Source organism: Antechinus flavipes, chromosome 4 (genome assembly GCF_016432865.1).
Source record: "Antechinus flavipes isolate AdamAnt ecotype Samford, QLD, Australia chromosome 4, AdamAnt_v2, whole genome shotgun sequence".
Lineage (NCBI taxonomy): Eukaryota > Metazoa > Chordata > Mammalia > Dasyuromorphia > Dasyuridae > Antechinus > Antechinus flavipes.
The window spans coordinates 382,702,019-382,721,009 of record NC_067401.1 but is presented as its reverse complement, the minus strand read 5'-3'; the positions used below and the strand labels follow the sequence as shown (position 1 = coordinate 382,721,009).

Here is an 18,991-nt window from a genome sequence, read left to right as displayed (position 1 = left end):
AGTAGGCAGAGCACTAGATTTGAAGTCAAGAAGGTCCAAGTCCCTTCTCAGACACTTATTAGCTGTTCGAACTTGGACAAATCATTTAACTTTTGCCTCAGTTTCTCCATCTGTAAAGTGAGTGGGGTGGACTCAATAGCCTCCAAGATCCCTTTTGGTTTTCAATGTAAGGTCCTGTCATTCTTTGATATAATTCAAGAGAAAGAGAGAACATGGCCCCCTGCTCAGTACCCTCAAATTACATGATTCCTAAAGCTTCTTTTACTACATCTCACCCATAAACAGAGTCCTCTTATAAGCATAGAAAGTTCAAGCTGAAAAATAACTTTGAGGTCTCCTAGTCCAATCCTCTCATCTTACAGGAAACTGAAACCCTTGTTTTGGGCCAGTGTTGAATTGCAAAGGGGCGGGATGGGGAGAGGAAAAGAGAAGAGGTTGAGACTAAAGTCTACTAAATTTCTTTTCATGAGGGAACTAAGAACATTCCCTATTTTTTCCTCACATTTGCTTTTAGAAGGCTGATAGAGAAATAACATCACTTCCCTTGTGTCTCTATAATATTTGAATGATTTACAAATTGCCCTGCTTTCTGGTTACCCTCATACCCTGACCGAACTCCTCCCCATTATTATCTTAAAAATTAACACAAAGGGAACAAGGAGAAAGGAGACAAGCTTCAAGGTGTCCCTCATCCTATTTCTTTTAAATTGAGACCAAGGGAAATAGCAATGGAAATATGAATTCTTGCTAAGAAAGCTGCCATCCTCACTCTGCAAGCTTGATTCTGTTCAAAGTTATTTATCAAAACCCTTCATCTGGGAGTGAGAACACCTAGATTCTATTTTTCAAATTGCCCCAGATGAGGTTGACCAGAACTATCTTACAGCTTGGCAGAATAGGAAGTCACCTAATATGATAAGATTAGAAGGGTTCAGAGAAAAGCCCACACATATTAAAAATTGCTCTCCTAGGATATCAGAGATTCATTCCTTTGAACCAAACATTATCTTCTTTCATCTTCCAGGAGTACTTCCAGGAAGAAGTAACATTTTAAATTCCTAACACCTTACAATAAATGTATTTGTCAGATTCTTTCCTTTGGAACCAGAATTATTTATATAAAGCTTTACAATACAATGGAATAATCCATAACATTTTCCTTCCACTCTAGTCTAGGTTCACTGAAATAACAGCTTAAGAATGAGGGGTATTTTGGATAATAGTTATAAGTGGTCTCAGCTTAATGTGATGTTAATTCAGCTTGTATCTTATTAATAAAACAGAATGGAATCAAATGTTTTAACATAGTAAAATATTTAATTGGGATGAGATTGCAAAGAAAAACAATAGGAAAACACATCTTAACATCCATGCTGAGGAAAGCACCTCATTCAACAAGAAATTCTACCATTAATAGTTGGGGATATAGCTTCTCTGAATCTCCCCAAAGTGAAAAAACCTTTTCTCTACCTTTGGGATCAAAGAAAGTAGAGTAGCCAGAATGGACATTCAGGTTGAAGGCTGAATCTTCTGGTATCATGATGTTCTTCTCTCTACTCTTGGCATCTCTCCTTGCTCCATAAGGTCTCATGAACATTCCAGGACTCTTTTTTCCCCAAGTGCCACCATTATAGTTTTGGACATCACCACCTCTACCTATGTGTGCTAGCTTTTCTTCTTTCCAGAATCACCTTCCAATCTGCTGTGACACAAAAACACAACATGGCAGACACATAAATCATAGAGAAAATGGAATCCTGAAGTCCAAAGAAACATCACTGCTTGGACTCATTCTGGGAAGCTCAATCTGTTCCCCTCTGATACACATCTATTGCACATAGAATATTCACGCTGAAAGGTACTTCAGAAGCTATTTCATTCAATTTCTTTCTTCTACAGACAAGGAAAGTGATTCAAAGGTAGGAAACTTTCCCAAATGCATTTATCCAAGTTAGTAGCAGAATTGGACACTAAATCCAGATCTGCCAATGCTGGGTTCATTGTTCATCTCTCTGAACTACTTACAAAAATCCTATGAGGTGGATGGATAATATAAGTAGTAGTATCCTCATTTTAAAAATGAAGTAAGACTCAGAGAGGATTCCCCATATCTATACTTTTGTTCCTATATGAATTCCTAAGTCTGGAATTGGAAGGAATTACACATCTTTTCTTGTCTTCAACAAATAGTTATTAAACACCTGATAGATATTTAAAGAGATGAAAATAGAATAAGATATTGTTCTCCAGGAGCTTTCAATAGAGTTGAAGAGAAGGGAAGAATGAGAATGAACCACAATGGAAACAGACAAACAGAGAAAGGAAGTATAAACAAATTTCTGTTGAAGTTCTGAAGAGAAGTGGTGGTCAGGGAAGGCTTTCTTAAGGAAATGGTCTTTTTTTGGAGAACATTTCAAGTTTAGGGAGCAAAAAGGTATGGCCCAGAAAGTTTATTAGGAAGGATGTACAATATGTTTTTTCTTGACCACAGAGAAGGAGAAAGGGTGTGAAATAAAGCTGGAAAATTAGAGCTTTGAGTGCCAAGAGCATTAAAATCATATTAGCAAAAGCATGTTACATACCAGTTTTATGGAGCACTACCTTAGGTACTGGGAATACATTACAAAAAAACCCACTACCTTCAAAAAGTTTATACTCTGGTATGTTAAGTACTTCGAGTTTTATTTCTAAAATAATAGGAAGCCTCTGTAGAATTTCTTCATTCCAAGTGAATTGGGATTCAAATCTCTGACCTTTCTCTGACAGATCAGACCTTACAAGAAACTCCATCCTCCTCCAAATGAACACATCATTTCTTTGTTCTTAGTTTCTTCCCATGTAAATTAAGGCACTAATCCTAAAGTCTCTTTTAGCCCTAATCCTGTGATCTTTGACCTCTGACCTATCCTCCAATCCCAGAGCCCCTATCAATTGGATTAGAAGATTCAATTCTGTGAGAACCAACGGATGGAGAGTATTCCAAAAAAACCATGGGACAAATAAGAAGACAGGGAAATGAGAGCCAGAGAGTAATAAACTGTCTGCACTTGGGGAGGGGGAGGGTTGAAGGTGATATGCAAAGGGGTACAAAGAAGTGTTGTTTCTATCCTTAGTGAATTACCATTCTGCTTCTTTTCCTTTGCCAGTCCCTTCCTCCAAATAATTGTCCTGCTCATCCTACTTGGCAATGTCTAACCTCCCTATCCTAGGGCGGAATGGCAAAATGAGCATCCACTGAGCTCACCCGGATGTTTGAGAAAGGAGGCTCTGTACATACACGTTGGCATGTTTGCCTTTGTGCTTGGTAAGCTGGGTGCCTGAGCCATCGGGTTGCAGTCCTTGGGACTGGGAACCCTGATGCCCATCTCATGTATCACTTAGAGCATAATTCCCAACCTGCTCCTCCAGGGTGAAAACCAAACAATGTGGTAGCACCAGTCCCTTGTTTGTAAAATAGTCCTCCCTCTTTTAGCAGAGAGGAGAGAGTTGTAAAAGAATCTCAAATTCCAATTTAGAAAAGGCTGCCACCCATTTTTCCTCTCCCACTGAAGGTCTAACCAGATTAAAATTGTGGTCCTGAGCCTTCTCTTGCTCCCACTTATCACCCAGTTCTTTGGGACCAGATATCAGGGGCAGGATTCTCTCAAAAATGAGGACTCAGGAATTCATAATCACAAAGGCATTCCTATGTCACCTGATATCAGATATTTTCTAACTAGAGCTCATAAAGCCTTGGCTTCCTCATTATAAAACAGAAGAAAAGAATACTTATACTGCCTATCTAACCAGAATAGGAAAAAAGCATATTGCCGATCTTAAAGTTTCAGTTAATAGAAGTCAGTATCATCATCTTTAATATGACTATGGTTGTTACAGAGACAGCACAGGACTGTGGATGCTGACCTCTGAATCAGGAAAAATTGGATTCAGGTCCTGCCCCTAATGCATACTGGTTGTGAAAGTCTGGACAAATTACTCAACTTCTCAGTGTCTCAGGTTTATAATTTTTCACTCACTCTTAAGTTTAAAGTCTTAAAAATCAATCAACAAACAATTATTAAGTGTACCAGGCACTGTCCTAGGCAAATGTCTCTGTCCCCAAGGAGTGTACATTCTAAGGGGAAATATAACACATGTGCGTGTATGTGTGTACGTATATATGTGTGTGTGTGTGAATATACAAATAGATATTAGGTAAGTATTTACCTTAGAGGAAAGGTTACTAGAAACTAGTAATGTCAGAAAAAGCCTCACATAGAAGCTGGTACTTGAATTGAGTTTTGAAGGAAACCAGGAATTACAAAAGGTCAAGGTGAGAAAGGAGTACATTCCACACCTGGGGAAACAGTTAGTGCTAAGGTACAGAGCTGATAATTGGAGTTTTTCACGTGATTAACAGCAATAAGTCAGTTTGGCTGGACCACAGAGTACATGGAAGAAAATGACATGCAATAAGATTAGCATACTAGGTCAGAGGCAGGTTTTAAAAGGTTTTAAATGACAAAAGAGTTCATATTTGTTCCTAGATATAGAAGCTAGAGTTCATTGAATCTAAAAGGTGATATAGTCAAACCTATGTTTTGAGAAATTCTTTTTGAAGATTGTATAATCCTACTCTTGGAGAATTTAGAGAGACTTGAGGCAGAAAGACCAATTAAGTGGGAATTGCAATAATTCAGACAAGAGGTCATGACTTGAATTAGAAGTGGTGGTATGAATGAAGATTTAGGAATGGATCCAAGAAATCTTGTAGAGGTAAAAACAAGAACATTTAGTCATTGATTGGATATATGGGATGAATGAGAAGTCAAGAATGATAGGTTGCAAATGTAGTGTGAATAGAGTTACAATCTGAATGACTCAAAGAGTTGCAGATATGCATTGATAGTTTCCTTCAGTTTCCTTCATTGGAAGTTCCTACAACAATGAGAGCCAAGATCTATACCTAAAAATAATAATAGTCCTAAGGTCTTCTGTGGGTGTAATTCAAAAGAACTCAGTCAACACTATGTCAACAAAGAAGCAAATAAAAATGATGGGGCCACAAAAATTTGTTTATAGAAATGGAAGGTTTATGATGGCAATTCAAGAGCAGCTCATTGCTACATGTAATTACACATAGTTTATCCTTAAGTAGTCTATACCTATCAATCAATGCAGATTATGCAAAGAAATGATAAAAACTGTGTGACATATCAAGGGAATACCTAATAAGACATAACCTGTTGGCTGATATATATGACAATCTCATCACTTTCCAGAAAATAACAAATGGAAAAAACAAAACAGCAAAACTCCTCATTGAAAGTACAGACCTCAAAAAAACAAAACAAAACAAAACAAAAAAATGTCCTTTGGAATTCAACAATTGTATTGGAACCTGTACATGAAGACAAAAATCTATTCCCACAATCATCCAAACATAACACTGACCCATTAAAAAGACTTAAATTAAGTGATTTGCTTTTATGAGCATTAATTATCTATTTCTTCAATAGCTGTTCAAATTGAACAATAAAAATAAAATTCTCATAATAAATATGCATAGTCCAGCAAAACAAATTCCCACTATTCTTGTCTCGAAATGTACATCTCATTCTGTTTTGTAAGTCCATCCCCTCTCTGGCAGGAGGTGGGTAATATGTTTCTTTGCTTTTTAATCCTTTAAATTTGTGATTTACCATTGCATTGATCAGAGTTCTAAAGTCTTTAAAAGTCGTTATTCTTTCCACCATTATTGTAATTGTGCAAATTACTCTCCTACTTTTGCTCACATCATTCTGCCTCGGTTCATAGAGTTTCTTCTCAGTTGCCTCTGAAATTTTCCATTTCATAACTTCTTATAGCACAATAATATTCCACTATATCAGCCATGATTTGTTTAGCCATTCAAACAGAAGAGCACCCTCTTAGTTTCTAGTTTGGAGTTAATATGAGAAGAGATATTATAAATATTATTTTACATATCAGTCCTTTTTTCTTTGACCTCTTTAAGAGTATAAGTATATACATATATAAGTATATATTCTTTGAGAGTACAAGTAGGCCTAGTAGTGATACAGGTATGTCAAAGAGTATGTATAATTTAGTAATTGCTGGGGCATAGTTCCAAATTGTTTTCTAGAATGGTCGTACCAATTTAGAGTTCCACTTACAGTGCCTAATTTATCTTTGATTCCTCCTCACACATACCATTTTCCTTTTCTTTTTTTGGTCATCTTTGCCATTCTCATGGATATAAAGTAGAATCTCAGTGTTGCTTTAATTTGCATTTCTCTAATTATTAGTGATTTGGAGCATTTTTTTCCATGTAGTTGTTGAAAACATGAATTTCTTCCTTTGAAAACTGACTTCATATTTTTTGACCATTTATCTATTAAGAAATGGTTCTTAGTTTTCTATATTGAAATCAATTCCTAATACATTTATGACCTCTTTATCAGAGAAATGTGTGGCAAAGATTTTTCCCAGCTAACTATTTCTATTCTAATTTTAACAGTGGATATTTTCTATAAGAACTTTTTAATTCTATATAACCCAAATTGATTATTTTATCTTCTGTGATCCTTTCTTATTTAGTCATCAAATCTTCTCCTATCCATAGACCTAAGAGGTAATTCTTTCTTTGCTCATCTAATTTGCCTTTAATGTCACTTTTTATATTTAAGATATGTATCCATTTAGAATGTATCTTGTTATATTGTATGAGATGCTATTCCATACCAAATTTTGGTCAAACTACTTTTCAGTTCTCCAAATAATTTTTGTCAAATCATGAGTCTTTACCTCAGTAACTAAGATCCGTGGTTTATCAAAAACTATGTTGCCTTATTTGTTTTCTTCTATATGCTATGTAGCTAATCTAGTCCATTAATCATCCTCTCTAATCCAGAAATATTTAAGGTTTTTTTTTAAAAAAATAGATGTCATCTTGCCAATATTCAAAATTTCCAAGCTACATGGCATGAAAAGCTTTCAAAATATAGAGACCTATCATAGAAGATCAAAACCATGAAGGAATATGATGAAGTACATTATCATCCCTAGTACATTATTTAATACTGGGGTCCCACAGATGTTTTCAGTGAATCTAAATGATGAGCTTATATCCCAATACTTTTAATCAAATACAAAAAGCATTAACTTGTCTACCTGTGCAATAGTCTAAAGATAATTAAATATAAAAGAATAATAATAGTATGACAACTTGCCCTTTGATCATTTCTATCTAAATCTATGTCAAAAAAAAAAAAAAAAGATGAGAAAAATGAGGTGGATAATAATAACAACAATAACAATGTTAAAGGTTCTTCTCTTTTATGCCATTAGTAATCAGATCTTTTTACTCCCTAACATCCTTCTTACACCCAACATCAACACACAAGTGTACAATTGCACATATATAAGCACATACACACCATAGTAACGGTAACCTTTAATACTACAATGTATCCCTAATTTTCAATGTAATTATACAACAATGTGTAAAGTAGGTTTATATAATTACTTTGTATATCAACATAACTACACCCTGAGTGGGTGATGTCAACTTTCCTTCACTTCTTGTCCTTAGCAATCCTTGTTCATGTACCCACCACGCTGCAGACACTCCCAGAGGTATTTTCAATATTTCTTGAGTACCAGAACAGTGCTCAAACTATCTACTGTTTTTACTCCTCAGTCCCACTACATGGGCCGTTCACCACCCTTTCTAATTATACATTATCTTGAAGTATTCCCTAATAATAATAGCTAGAATTTATATAATTTTTAAGATATTCAAAGTGCATTCAATTATTTCATTTGATTCTAACAATAATTTTGTGAGGGAAGTGCTCTTATTATCCCCATTTTAAAAATGAGGAAGTAAATTCAGGTTTTCCTAATGCTAAGCCAGTACTCTATCCAGTGTACCACCCAGCTGCCTCTATCTACAAAAGATAAAAGGTCACTCTTCTTTTATGCCATATCATGTTCACATTCTTCCACTTATAGGGCTTTAAGTTTTACAGAGCAATTAAAAGTTTTATAAAACACAGGATCTTACTTTATCTTCATAACCTTAAGGTTGATGTTGCTTGTTTTCCAGAGGAGGAAGTAAAAGCCACAATTTGAACTCAGATTCTAACACACACACACACACACACACACACACACACACACACACACCCCTATGCACATTTCCATTAAGTATTTCCCATTGCTTAATTTTTAATAACTAGCATTTACAAACCACCTTAAGATTTGTAAATCATTTGGTCCTCACAAAAACCCTAGTAAGTAGGAGCTATTATTATCCCCATCTTACAGATGAGGAAACTGAGGAAGACATAGATTAAGTGACTTGCCCAGAGTCTTACAGTTAGTAAGAGTCTGAAGCTACATTTGAACACAGATCAACCTGTTCTAGGACCAGAGCTCTATTCCCATCTATCAGCTTCTTAACAAAAAAGAGCTCAAAATTGTATATCATATGACAGCCTATTAAGCCATTTATACTCTTGCCTCATTTGGACCTCACAGTAACTTCAGAAGTGGGTGCAAGTATTTTTATTCCTATTTAACAAATGAGGAAACTGACCCTCAGAGATGTTGTTACAAGGCAAGAATAGAACACAGGACTTCTTATTCAAAGTCCAGTTCCAATTCTAGCACTCTAGCACACAGCTACACTCTGTGTAGAGAAGAAGGCTAACTATAGCCCATGTGTACTTCCTCTTATCCACACCCATTCCCCTTCAGGGTATCTGCAGGATGTAGATTGCTTTCTGCTGGCCTCATGTGGTTAACTTTTTTCTTCACTTTTACCTGGAGCCAACTTCAAGAAAGTCTAGAGCTCCCAGAGCACCTGTACCACCCCCAAAGACCAGTTCTCAGAAAAGCCATGGGATCAAATTTGTCAGTTCCCTCCTCCTTCCCCCCATCACAAGGTCCCCTTCCCAAAAGCTCTGGAGGCTCCTGCTTTGCAATGTCCCCACCATCAAGATAGACTCTCAGTCCCTAATTCTCAAGTCAGGAAATATTATCTAAACTAATTTTTATGGAGGCACTAATGACTGGGCACTGATGCATGCACTGAAGATAGAAGGTAGGGAACATTTGTATCTTTTATTTCTTTTGTTTTATTTTATTTTTTGAGATTGGGCCTTTCCATCTCACCCAAGTTGGGAGCACAGTGACTTGATCTCAGTATTGATCCAGTTCTGACCTGCTCCATTTCTGATCTGGGCCATTTCAACCCTCCTTAAACAGCCCTGGTGCCATCCTTCCATTTCTGGGGGTTCCATGTATTAGTGCCAAACAGTTTGGGATATCAAATTGGCTTAGCCCTACTGAAGCTTAGAGGTCAGCAAAATGGTGCAATGGATAGAGTGCCAGGTCTGAAGTCAGAAAGACTCATCTTCTGTGGTTGATTCTAGACTCAAACATTTACCAGATGTGTGACCCTGGCAAGTAACTCAACCTTGTTTGCCTTAATATCATCATCTGTAAAATGAGTTGGAAAAGGAAATGGCAAATCACTCCAGTACCTTTGCTAAGAAAACCCCAAATAAGGTCAGTCAGACATGACTGAAATGTGACTTAACAACAACTGCAGCTCAGAACGTATGATCTCAAGAAATCCACCAACCTCAGTAGCAGCAAAGATTATAGGTCTGCTCTATAACACCTGGGAAATGTTTGCATTATAAAAGAAGTTACTGGCATTCTGTCTATACTCAAAGACTTCTAGCTGGGAATATCTGCCAGAACTTGTGCTCTATTGGCATATATATATATTATTGTCTGAGCCTTCAGATTATTTTTTTTTCTGGTAGAAGGTCTTGCCTCAGTGTTGATGGCTGTTGGCTGATCAGGGTGCTGATTGCTGAAAGTTAGAGTGACTGTGGCAATTTCTTTAAAAAAGGCAACAAAGTTTGTCTCATGGACTGATTGACTTCTTTTCATTTGAACACATAGACGCCATTGTAAAGTTACTAACTGGCTTAACCAATATTGGTGTATCTCAGGGAATAGAGAGGCCTAAAGAAAAGGAGAGAGACCTGGGAATAGCTAATCAATGGAGCAGTCAGAATACCCACAACATTTATTGATTAAATTTGCTGTGTTATATAAGCACATTTGTGACATACCAAAACAATTACAATAGGGACATCAAAAAATTATTGATTGTAGATCCCCATAACAGATATAATAATGAAAATGTGTAAAATATTGTGAGAATTACCAAAATGTGACATAGAGCTACTATGAGAGAACATACCATTGGAAAAATGGTCCCAGTAGACTTGTTTGACACACAGTTATCACACATCTTCACATTGTAAAAACAAAACAAAAATAAAATAAGAACCCCCATAATATCTATGAAGCATGATAAAAGGAAGTATGCTGATAAAACTCCAAAGTACCTCCAGGTCATTGAGGGAAGACTAGAAGAGATAGATGTCCATACACACATGTATATGTAAAGGAAATTATCTATCTAGACATACACATAAAATATGCAACATGTAGATATAATACATATATGCACAGATATACATAGGTATGCATGTGGATATACATGTGTATATGAATGTATTTGTATGTGTATATATATGTATGTGAGTGTGTTCTTTCTTTGCTCATAGCAAGCACTTATTAACTTATATGTTCTTTGATATAATTTTTTTGAAGAGATCTGTGATTTCATCAGTCTAAGGAGCTTCTGGTGAGAAACTTCCTCTGGTAACCTACATCTGTACCCTCTCTGCAGTTTATAATCTCAGAGGACTGCTTGGAATCCTAAGTAGCAAAAGTCACACAGCCAGTGTGTGGAAGAAACAGGTCTTAATGGCAGGTCTTCTTGACACTGAGGACAGTTATCCTATACCACTTACTGATGTGTATGTATTATGTATATATGATATATACTTTATATCATATTATACATAAACTCATATGACATAATAACATGTACAATGAGAAGTATCATATGTTAGATAGAGAGCTGGCCTTGAAATCAGGAAGATTTGATTTTTTACCACATACACTCTGACTGTGTAACACTGGGTAAGTCACTTAATTTCTAAGTAGCAATATATAATTATAAATTAAGAACTCAATCAGAGAAATGCAAATTAAGACAATTCTGAGGTACCACTACATGCCTCTCAGATTGGTTAAGATGGCAGGAAAAGATAATAAATTGGATACTAATGCATTAATAATACTAATAATAAGATACTAATACATTTTTGGTGGAGTTGTGAACTGATTCAATTATTCTGGAAACCAATATGGAACTATGCCCAAAGGGCTATCAAACTGTGCATATCCTTAGATCCAGGACTGTCTCTACTGGGCCAAAGAGATCTCCCAAAGAGATCATAATAAAAGGAAAAGGACCCACATGTGCAAAAATGTTTGTGGCAGCCCTTTTTGTAGTGTCAAAAAAGTGGAAACTGAGTGGGTGCCCATCAATTGGAGAATGGCTGAATAAGTTATGTTATATGAATGTTATGGAATATTATTGTTCTGTAAGGATGATTTCAAGAGAGTCTTGGAGAGACTTACATGTACTAATGTTAAGTGAAATGAACAGAACCAAAAGATCGTTGTACATGGCAACAGCAAGATTATATGATGATCGATTCTGAATGGACATGACTCTTTTTGACAAGGAGATGATTCAGGCCAGTTCCAATGGATTTGTGATGAAGAGAACCATCTGCTCCCAGAGAGAGGATTATGGAGACTGAGTATGGATCAAAACATAGTATTTTCACCTTTTTTGTTGTTGTTTGCTAGCTTTTGTTTTCTTTCTCATTTTCTTTCCCTTTCTTATTCAGCATGATAAATGTGGAAATATTTATAGAAAAATTCACCTTTAACATATATTGGACTACATGCTGTCTAAGGGAGGGAGTGGGGGAAGGAGGGAGAAAAATTTTGGAACACAAGGTTTTGCAAGGGTGAATGTTGAAAACCATGCATATATTTTCAAAATAAAAAAGCTAAAAATAGAAAAAAAATTAATTGAGAACTTACTGACCTATATTGACAGAGGGAGTTTCCTCTCAAGGGAATTCCCTATACCAATGAAGTCACAGGTCTAATACCTATGTGATATGATATAATAGAATGGTATTATGGATATAATGAACACATATGGAGATATAGGATAAGATAATGATACATTTAAATGGCAGGGTTTAGTCACTAAGCTTTAGTGGAAGATAGAACCAGCTTGAATTTCCAGCCCTCACTATCCTACTCAGATACTCCGTGGCCCAAAACCAAGACCTCTATCCATCCAGTTTTTGCTTTCCAACATGACACAAATCCTGTCTCCTTCAAGAAGTTTTTGCAGGTAGAGGCCATCCATTCCCAAGCTCTCAGCATGATTTCTATCCATCCCTGTCTCCTCCTCCCAGCCACTGTATCCATCTATCCATGTTTTATTTCCTCCTAAACTATAAACTCCCGGAGAGCAAAGACTAATTTGATCTTTCTAAGGCTCCAAGAGCCTGTTTCATTTAGTTTTGCTTATTCTTTCTATGGAAATCATACACCCTGAGGGGCAGAGAAAAGCTTAGTTTGCAGCTTTACCACTAAGTCAGGGAATCTCTAGATGGGTAGATTCAATCTCTATCACCCTATCCCCATAAAATGGAAAAGAATCATTTGCATCCCTTGCTAGTCTCCCAGTGATGATTACAGACAGATATGAATTCTGGAATGACTTTAATAAACCACAACAATGTGATGTGGAAATAGCACTGGGCTGGAATCCAGCCTTTTCCATATACTGATTATATGACCCTGTGCTAGTCACAACCTCTCTGAGTCTGTTTCCTGTACTGCAAAATTTGGACCAGGTAGTTTCTAAGGTCTCTTCCAGTACTTGATTCTATGACTCTATTGACCTTAAATGAAAGAATCTATAGGAATTAAAGTTACCCAAGGTTCTCCTAGAAACCAGTGGAATTAATTTACACCATTCCCACCAAAGCCCAGGCAAATTAATTTTATTTAATTCAGCAAATTTCACATATTCTGGAGGAGCTGGTCACCTACAGTTCCATCTTGTTCCCTATTGCCATGATTTCTTTCCTCTACCACCACCATCTCCTGGTATGCCAAGGAATTATTGGAAGTAGGGGAGAAGAGGCAGGAAGGAGTTGGCATTGGGCATCTGAGCAGTCAATCAGCAGTTCTGGCAAATACAACTATACCTACAGAACCTGTTCTTTCTTCATGCTTCTCATGGAAGTAAGCTAGACTTAGAATTTCAAGTAGGAAAATATCAAAGTGGAAAGTCCCCCATTCCCATTACCTACCTCCGCCCACAGATTCAGCCCAGTCACCTCTCCATAATTTACAGTCTCAGATTGTTGCCCAGGATCACTGAGATTCTAAATGACTTCCCATGGTCAACATAAACTATTACATATCTCTGATATGTAATCTGACCCAAGGCAAGCTCTGACTCCTACAGCTCACAGTTTTTCCTTTTTTTAAGCTTTTTACTTTCAAAATATATGCATAGATAATTTTCAACATTCACCTTTTCAAAACCTTGTGATCCAAATTTCTTTCTCTCTCCCTTCCCTTCACCCTCTCCCCTAATGGCAAGTAGTCCAACATATATTAAACCAGTGCAATTCTTCTATACATATTTCCACAATTATCATGCTGCACAAGAAAAATCAGAACAAAAAGGGGAAAAATGAGAAAGAAAACAAAATGCAAGCAAACAATAACAAAAAATGAAAATACTTGCCTTTCCTTCCTTGTGGTATTTCAGTCAACAAACATTTATTAAGCTCCTACCCCTTGCCAGGAAATATGCTAAACTCTGGGGATACAGAGACAGGTAAAAAAAAGGGCGGGGGCAGTTCTTGATCTCAAAAACAGTCTAATGGAGGAAAACAAAGATATACAAACATATGTATAAGATATACTGCAATCAACAGAAGAAAAGTCATTAGCATGAAGGGGGTTGGGGGAAAGCTTATTGCAGATGGGATTTTAGATGACACTGAAAGGAGGCCAGGGAAATTGAAGCAGGGATAAGTAGGGAGAATATCCCAGGCCTGGGGGACAGCCAGTAAAAATGCCCACAGCCTAGAGATGGAGTTTACAGAACCACAAGGAGGTGGGATATAAGGTATAAAGAGATGAAAGGTAGCAAGGGGTCAAGGTCTTTGAATAACAGAGGATTTTATAAATGATCTTGTGGGCAAGCCCCTGGAGTTGATCGAATTGGGGGGAGAAAGGAAGGGAGGAGAGTTGAAACTTGTACTTCAGGAAGTGGTTAAATTTTACAGCTGAGTGAAGGATGAATTGGAGTATACATTTATGTAAAACTGCATGAGGTTTCCATATGTGAGCATCCTAAATTCTGTGGTCCAAGGTCAGATACTTCATCTGCCCATCTGGCTCTGTCTGTAGAGACCCATGTGCAATCACATCCTTAACCAATAATGATGATCATGGTGTTCTGCGTGAGTTGCTGTACCCTTGGAAAAGTCATTAGTGTTATAAGGATAGAACCAGCACCTTGAGTTAAAAGTCAGGAGACCCTGGGTTCAAGTCCTGGGATTGCTAGTTATTAGCACCTGTGTGACTTTGACCTTGATCTTTGACCGGTCTACTTTTCCATTTCCACCTCAGGGAAAGGGGAGTTGGCTGACCTCTAAGATGCCCTAGAGTTCTAATTATCTGAGTCATAAAATGTGGGCTCCTATCTCTGCCACTAATGAACTTGAGTGGCCAAGAGTAAATTATTTATTTAACCCCTTACTTAACTGATTCCTCTGTAAATTATAAGGGTATCCTTTGCAAGGTCCTTTTCACAGAGCCTAACACGCTGAACAAAAATTCAAGCTACTGTTGTTACTCTAAGCTGCCTTTAAATGGGATGTAATTGGCTCCCTCCTCCTCTTAAATAAAAAGAAATTGAATTTCTATAAACACTCTTGTAAGGGAGTTAGTGAAGGTGTTATTATCCTCATTTTAAAGATGGAGAAACTGAGGCTTCAGGGAAGTTAAGGAAAGCTTTCAAGGTCACAAAGTTAGTAAATAGTAAAGTCAAGATAACAGTCCAGTACTTCCAACTCCAAGTACCTGGCTCTTTCTTTTACTCAATTTATTTATTCATCTAGTTATCCATTTGTTTATTTATTTTTACTCAACGCTATTTAAATCTTAGCAAGGCTCATTCCTTTTGGAAAAATGGATACTTTCCCACCCAGTGCTCTCATTCGTAGTGACTTGACCCAGCTTTCCACTCTCGAGGATGGGAATGGGAAAGAGGGAGAAATGAACCTTAAATCCTTATTCTTTCTCCTCTCCCCAGCACCCCTTTCCACTCTCCGAGTGTGAGAAAAGAGACCAGGGGTCTTCAGTCTCTTTTCGGACCCCAGGAAGCTCGGGGAGGAGCCAGCCGTTCTAGGCGTTCTTGCTCTAGAGAGCCTAGAGCTAGCTGCAGTTCCCTCGAACTCACCAAGCAGCCCCGCGAGACTAGAGAGCGACCTAAGATGCTTCGGATTTATTTTAAGACTGTTTCATTCGTGCTAATAGTTGGAGAATGGATCTTCTTGACTCTCCTGTTAGGACGACAAATCTGTAGCCAGCTCCCTCCCATCGATTTGTTTCCTCGGCTGCGGTCTGGCATCTAAGGACCCTCTCAACCCCGGGGCTACATTAAGAAGCAACCCGAATTCACTTCAAGTCAATTCAAGAAAGCCTTGTTTTGCGTCCCCCTGCGCAAAGCCGCTTGCCAAGCGCGGGTAATAGCAAGGCAAAAAGGAAAACGCCCCTGCCCTCAAGAAGCTTACACTCTATAAGTCCAAGGACAAATAAAATATTCGGAGAGATAGATAACACGGAGAATTTGGACTCTAGTTCGCGCTCTGTCACTAATGTTAGGCAAGTTAGTTCACGTCTCTGGGCCTCAGTTTCCCTATCTGTAAAATGAGGACTTCTAAGGTCCTTTCTAATTCTGACATTGTTAGTCCATGGTTCCTGGGAGGGAGCGGGGCGGGACTCTCGCCCGCACCAGGAAGGAGCGGGGACAGGATGCGGAGTTAGGGACAGCCCGAGCTAGAAGTCCCCACGCCACCCGCAGTCTAACCCCCACCCCCTCCCCGCCCCAGGCCCTACGGGACCCGTGGGCGGGGCGAGCTCCGGCCCCCTGGGCTACCCCGGCTCCTCCCCCCCGGCGCTCGGCGCTCTTAGTAGGCAGCCCTGGGAGTCGGGCCGGCCGGGGCAGGCGGGGGATCGAGGGGAGCGGTGCCATGGGCTGCCACGGTCACATCTCGAGCTTGTTCCGCCGCAACCTGCAGCCCACGCTCACCTACTGGAGCGTTTTCTTCAGCTTCGGCCTCTGCATCGGCTTCCTGGGGCCCACGGTGTCGGACCTGCGCTGCCAGACTCACAGCTCGCTGCCCCAGATCTCCTGGGTTTTTTTCTCGCAGCAGTTCTGTCTCCTGCTGGGCAGTGCTCTTGGGGGCATCTTCAAGAAGACGTGAGTGGTCGGCCCTCCTTCTCCCTCCGTCTCTAACCCTCCCCTTCCCCCTTCCCCGAATCTTCCTCTCCCCATCTATTTCTTTTCTCTCCTCCCCTCCTCAGCTTCTTAAGCTCGGAGAAAAAGAGCTCTGGCTGGAAATCGGAACCTCTAGGTTCTAATTCTCGCTTTACCAACTGCTACCTTAAGCAAATCCCTTCGCCTCTCGGATACTTTTTTGTTCTAAATGAGGGATTAGACTCGATTTTCTAAGGCCCATTTCAGAGCTAACATTCTGTGGTTCCCTTTACTGCTTTCCTCCCCCATCTCCTTTCCTCTCATCTCTTGACTGTCTTCTGACACTTCTGCTGCTTCTCCCTTCCAACTGGTCCAGTTGTTTCTAGCCTTCATGGCTCTCTCTTCTATCTCCACTATCCCCAGGGTTTGTTAATTTTTTTTCCCCCGTTCCTCTTGAAATATTGGCAGCTCCCAAGGTGACTTCTGGATTATTTCTTTTCTTGATCTCACTAGAAGGTGGTTAAAACCAGTTCTCCACCCTCCCATCCTCACCTGAGAGGGAGGTAGGGGAAGATGGAAGTGGTGGTGGTGGTGATGTGGTTTTCAGTATAGAGAATAAAAGGGGGGGGGAGGAGGGGGGAGACAATCTGAATGAGGTCACCATCGCTACCGTCCCCTTCTCTACAGATGGATCTAGATTTTTATAACTACCTGCTTCCAGAAGTGAATTGTAAGGAGACTGTAAAAGGAGGGGGTTGAACTACCTTGGGACTGTAAGATTCTATAGTTCTGTGTAGTGGAGGCTGGCAAAGGTGAGAGTGTGGGCTGAGGATCAGGTGCAAGGGAGGTGCTGGCTTGCACCTCTCCCTCCAGACAGCCCCAAGGCATGAAAGCAAGTCTCCTTAAAGGAAAAATCAATGTCTGTAGGCTCTGCTGTTAAATTGTAGCACTCTCTCTTACCTTTCCCAGGTACTGCCAGAACTTTTATTTGGATCTCTCCTCTTCATAAAGCCTGACTTTTGGCTGGGGCCTGGGGCATTCTAGGAAGTAGAAAACCCTTCTTTCCTTCCTATATACACAAGATGAATGCTGTTAGTCTGGGTTGGTGGGTGGGGTGCAGGGGGAGAGACCCTGACCTGTATAGAATCCTAACAGAAAGGCCCCTCAGACATCATTCAGACAATTGCAATGTAAACAGAAGGAATGAAAACAAACAAGCAAAAAGCATTATTTAATTATAACAGTCAAACTTGGCCCTGAGAAACACATCCTTCCCTCTATCGAGTTGGGAAGTGGATTGATATTGTCTATGTCTGCAGAATTATGCTTATACTTTCACGCTCATCAGATCTTTCTTCACAACAACCCTGTAAAGGTTTAGGGTCACAGAATAAAAAACTGAGAATTAAAAGGGGTTTTAAGGGATTACCGAATTTTATTCCTTCACTTTACAAATGGGAAAAAAAAGGGTATATAAAGAGGTAAAGTGATTCACCTGGCTCACACAGGTAGTGTCAGAGGTGGGATTTGAACTCAGGTCTCAAGTCTTTCAACTTCCTTTTTCTTTCCATTGCTCTGTGATGTTGACTAATTTTGCAAAACAGCTCCCCCCATCCCATCTCCTTTCTTTCTTTTTTTAAATCTTTCTGATCAGTTAGTATAATGAATGACTCTCTTGAGTAGGAGAGTAGGGGAAGGGATGTATTTGGAGATTAAGATGATGTAAAACCAAAAATTATCATAATTTTACTTAAAAGAAAAATAAATTATCTAGATCAATCTCCTAATTTTTTCAGATGACAACTCAGAGACCCAGAGAGAACATATGACTTTAAAAGGAACCAGGAATGTTTAAAACTGACTTGTCCAAGGTCACATAAGAACTTGGGGGCGGAGGGGGGGGGGGAAACTGAATCTAAAATGTTGGGTTTTCTACCTCTTGGTCCATGGAGGTAGGGAATAGTTTGCCATGTGCTGGGTCAGATGATACTGAGGTTCTCTGTCCTAGATGCCAGGGTTCTGCTCCCCCTTCTGAAATCACCACTTTAGGACAAAGGGATCATCTTTCTTCTTTTGCTACCCACCTCAGCATGCTACCCAAGCCTCCTTGGAACCCACTCAGGAACATCCCTGAATCATTGAGCAGAATGTCAGAGCTAGAAAGGAACTCGGGGACAGAACATCTCCAACCTGCTTGTTGGTCCTCTACCTTAAGTTTCAGTGCTTTCCCCTCTAATGTTGACTGTGTAGTAGTGATGGAGTTTCTTCTACACACTTGCTGTTGTTTTTCCAGTCATGTCTGACTCTTTGTTATCCCATTTGGAGTTTTCTTAGCAAAGATACTTGAAGGTTTTGCCATTTCCTTCTTCAGCTTATTTTACAGATGAGGAAACTGAAGTAAAAAGTTAGGTGACTTGCCCAAGGTCACACAGCTAGTAAGTATCTGAGAATTGATTTGAACTCAGGAAAATGAATCTT

General features: G+C 39.0%; 1 protein-coding gene and 1 long non-coding RNA gene across 3 annotated transcripts in view; one reads left to right on the top strand and one right to left on the bottom strand.

Annotated features, from left to right (window-relative positions):
- Positions 1-1,297: 1,297 nt before the first annotated feature.
- Positions 1,298-16,434, bottom strand: LOC127562650 (uncharacterized). Its single transcript, XR_007953742.1, has 2 exons — positions 16,346-16,434; positions 1,298-1,699 (listed from the first exon to the last, which is right to left on the bottom strand). It is a non-coding gene; the product is annotated as an uncharacterized LOC127562650 (long non-coding RNA).
- The window catches only part of MFSD4A (major facilitator superfamily domain containing 4A), a 66,661-nt gene continuing 63,882 nt past the window's right edge, over positions 16,213-18,991 (top strand). Inside the window, exon 1 of one of the 2 annotated variants that reach the window (XM_051998529.1) lies at positions 16,213-16,516. In XM_051998529.1, coding sequence (XP_051854489.1) covers positions 16,287-16,516 — 230 coding nt within the window. In that variant the 5' untranslated portion in view covers positions 16,213-16,286. The remainder of the gene's footprint in view (positions 16,517-18,991) is intronic. The other variant, XM_051998528.1, reaches the window with a different exon arrangement.